This window comes from Echinops telfairi, unplaced genomic scaffold, assembly GCF_000313985.2.
Source record: "Echinops telfairi isolate 266 unplaced genomic scaffold, ASM31398v2 ScPeMD7_2291;HRSCAF=2852, whole genome shotgun sequence".
Lineage (NCBI taxonomy): Eukaryota > Metazoa > Chordata > Mammalia > Afrosoricida > Tenrecidae > Echinops > Echinops telfairi.
Window position 1 is genome coordinate 47,510,985 of NW_022106189.1, and position 2,183 is coordinate 47,513,167.

The 2,183-nt window shown below is 65.0% G+C and overlaps 1 protein-coding gene across 1 annotated transcript in view; it reads left to right on the forward strand.

The window, feature by feature from the left end:
- The first annotated feature begins 930 nt into the window (after nt 1–930).
- ZFPM1 (zinc finger protein, FOG family member 1) overlaps nt 931–2,183 on the forward strand; it is a 28,116-nt gene continuing 26,863 nt past the window's right edge. The window contains exon 1 of the mRNA XM_004704745.2: nt 931–1,041. Within this exon, the coding sequence (XP_004704802.2) occupies nt 933–1,041 (109 nt within the window). The 5' untranslated portion in view covers nt 931–932. The remainder of the gene's footprint in view (nt 1,042–2,183) is intronic.

Genomic DNA, 2,183 nt, shown 5'->3' on the forward strand with positions numbered 1-2,183 from the left:
GGCCGGCTCCCTGGGTGGGCACATGCACCTGGGTGGGCACCTCGAGCTGCCGCCCTCCAGGGGTATCAGCAGGCATGCAGGGTGTCTGCTGCTGGGCCCAGCACTGCCCAGCCTGCTGGGTCCCTGTCAGCGATGGCCGAGTCCATTTCACGGACCAGAGGGGGCAGCCAGTCAGGAGGAGGTCGCCCAGACTTGTCCACAGCCAGGGGAGCTGAGCAGCAAGGGCTCTCAGGAAACAGGTCAACTCTGGCCCTGCTTTCCTCCCCTGACAGGGCCAGGGAGGTGAGGTCACTGTGCGACGCCAGCCTGATGGGTGTGATCCAGACCCTGAGACCCCCTGTGGCCCTCTGTGCTGTCCTGCTTAGGGCCTGACCACCCTCCCTACACTCACTACTTCGACAGATCTTTGGTCAGCTGGTCCCTTCTCAGCCCTCCTCACCCGGAACCCCTGGATTGGCTCCCCCCACCCCCCTGAGCTTTTCTAGCATATAGCTGTTGAGGGCCACTCCCTGTTTCTTGACACACTCAACGTTGGGGGGAGGCTTGGAAATCTCCCCATGTCCTGGATGCGGGGGTCAGTGCACACAGCCACAGGCACTGCCTGGCCCCGCACCACCCCCAGGATCCAGCTGGGAGAGGTACCCCAGGCTCTCCGCCAAAACAGGCCCTGGCACCACTGCTCAGGGATTTAGCCATGGCTCACCGGGCCCCACTGCAGGGGCCTCCCTCACAGGACACTATCTGTGCATCCACGGCTGGCAGTGGGGGGGCACCATCAGCACCCTGTGGCACGCAGGCAGAGCACCGATGAGTCCCATTGTCATCAAGCCCCACCCCCCAGGGTGCTGGGGGGTGTCCTGAGCTGGGCGGTGTGGTCCCGCAGCCCCTCATGCATTCCCCCTGCCCCTGTATCTGCAGGGTCCTTCGGAGACATGGAAGCCGGAGAGGAGGTGCAGGCCGAGGACTTGGTCGTCGCCAAGAGGGAGTCCCCAGCACCCGAGCCCATGGGGGAGCCCGAGCCTCCAAGCCCTTCCAGTAGAGGTGAGTCCTGACCCCGAGCCCAGCCCCCCGCCTGGTGGCTCCTCGTTCCACATCTGTGAGTGGAGTGCCAATGGGGGCAAGGGAGCACCTGGTGGTCCCAGAAGTGGCCACAGGAGGATGAGCAGCCCCTTCCACGGTGGGTCCAGGAAATCCAGGCCTGGAGTACGGGTGGAAGGAGCCCTGGTGGTGCTGTGGGTTAAGCTGACCAGAAGGCCAACAGTTCCAACCCCCCAGCTGCTCTTCAGGAGACAGATGGGGCTGTCTGCAGCCGGGAGAGACTGACTGCCTCGGGAGCCCCAGGAAGCAGTGCCGCCCTGTCCCAGTGGGCCACTAGGAGTGCGCACTGACCCCCTGACAGATTAGGGAACTGGGGAGGGTGCCCTCCTCGGGACCTGTGTCAGCCTCAGCCCCTGGGGCCCTCTGCAGGCCACCTCCTCCCAGGCCGGGGAGCGAACGGCCTTGCCCACCATCACACAAGAACCCACCCGGAGTGGCCATCTGTGGCCTGAGCCCCTCGGGGCCTTGGGGCCACAGCCGGGCACTCAGGTCTGTTAAGCCCAAGACCCCCAGGGGGGTCTCATAGAGAGGGGTCACCAGAGGTCACATCCATTTTCCTGAATGCGACTGAGTCTAGGGTGGCAGGGGGCATCTGCCCGGTCAGCCCACAGTCTAAATTTCCCCTCACCGCAGTAGGCGTGGGTACAGCGCCGAGGGACACTGGGGTGGGTACAGTGTGGTCAGGAGTGAGGGCACGGGCCCTTGGAGGCGGGCCTGTCCCAGGAGGCAACTCTGCGCAGAAGTGGGAGGGAGACTGGGCTGGTCATGTGCAAAGGTCCTGGGGCAGATGGGTGGGCAGCAAGGCAGGCTGAAGACATGGACGATCTGATCCCCCTTGGCATGTACTCAAAACTGGGGGTTCCCCTGGGGAGCCCACGGCCAGGCACGGAGAGCCCAGAGAGCAAGGTCAGCACGGGCTGCCTCCGCTTTCTTACCCTCTGCAGGGAAACATGGAGCCCCGGGTGGGGCCAGGTGGCACTGCTGCTCCAGACCACCAAGTGGGCAATCGGAGCGGCCCTCACTCCTGGGTCCCCGACACTGGGCTGGCCTCACTCTGGGTCCCCGACACTGGGCTGGCCTCACTC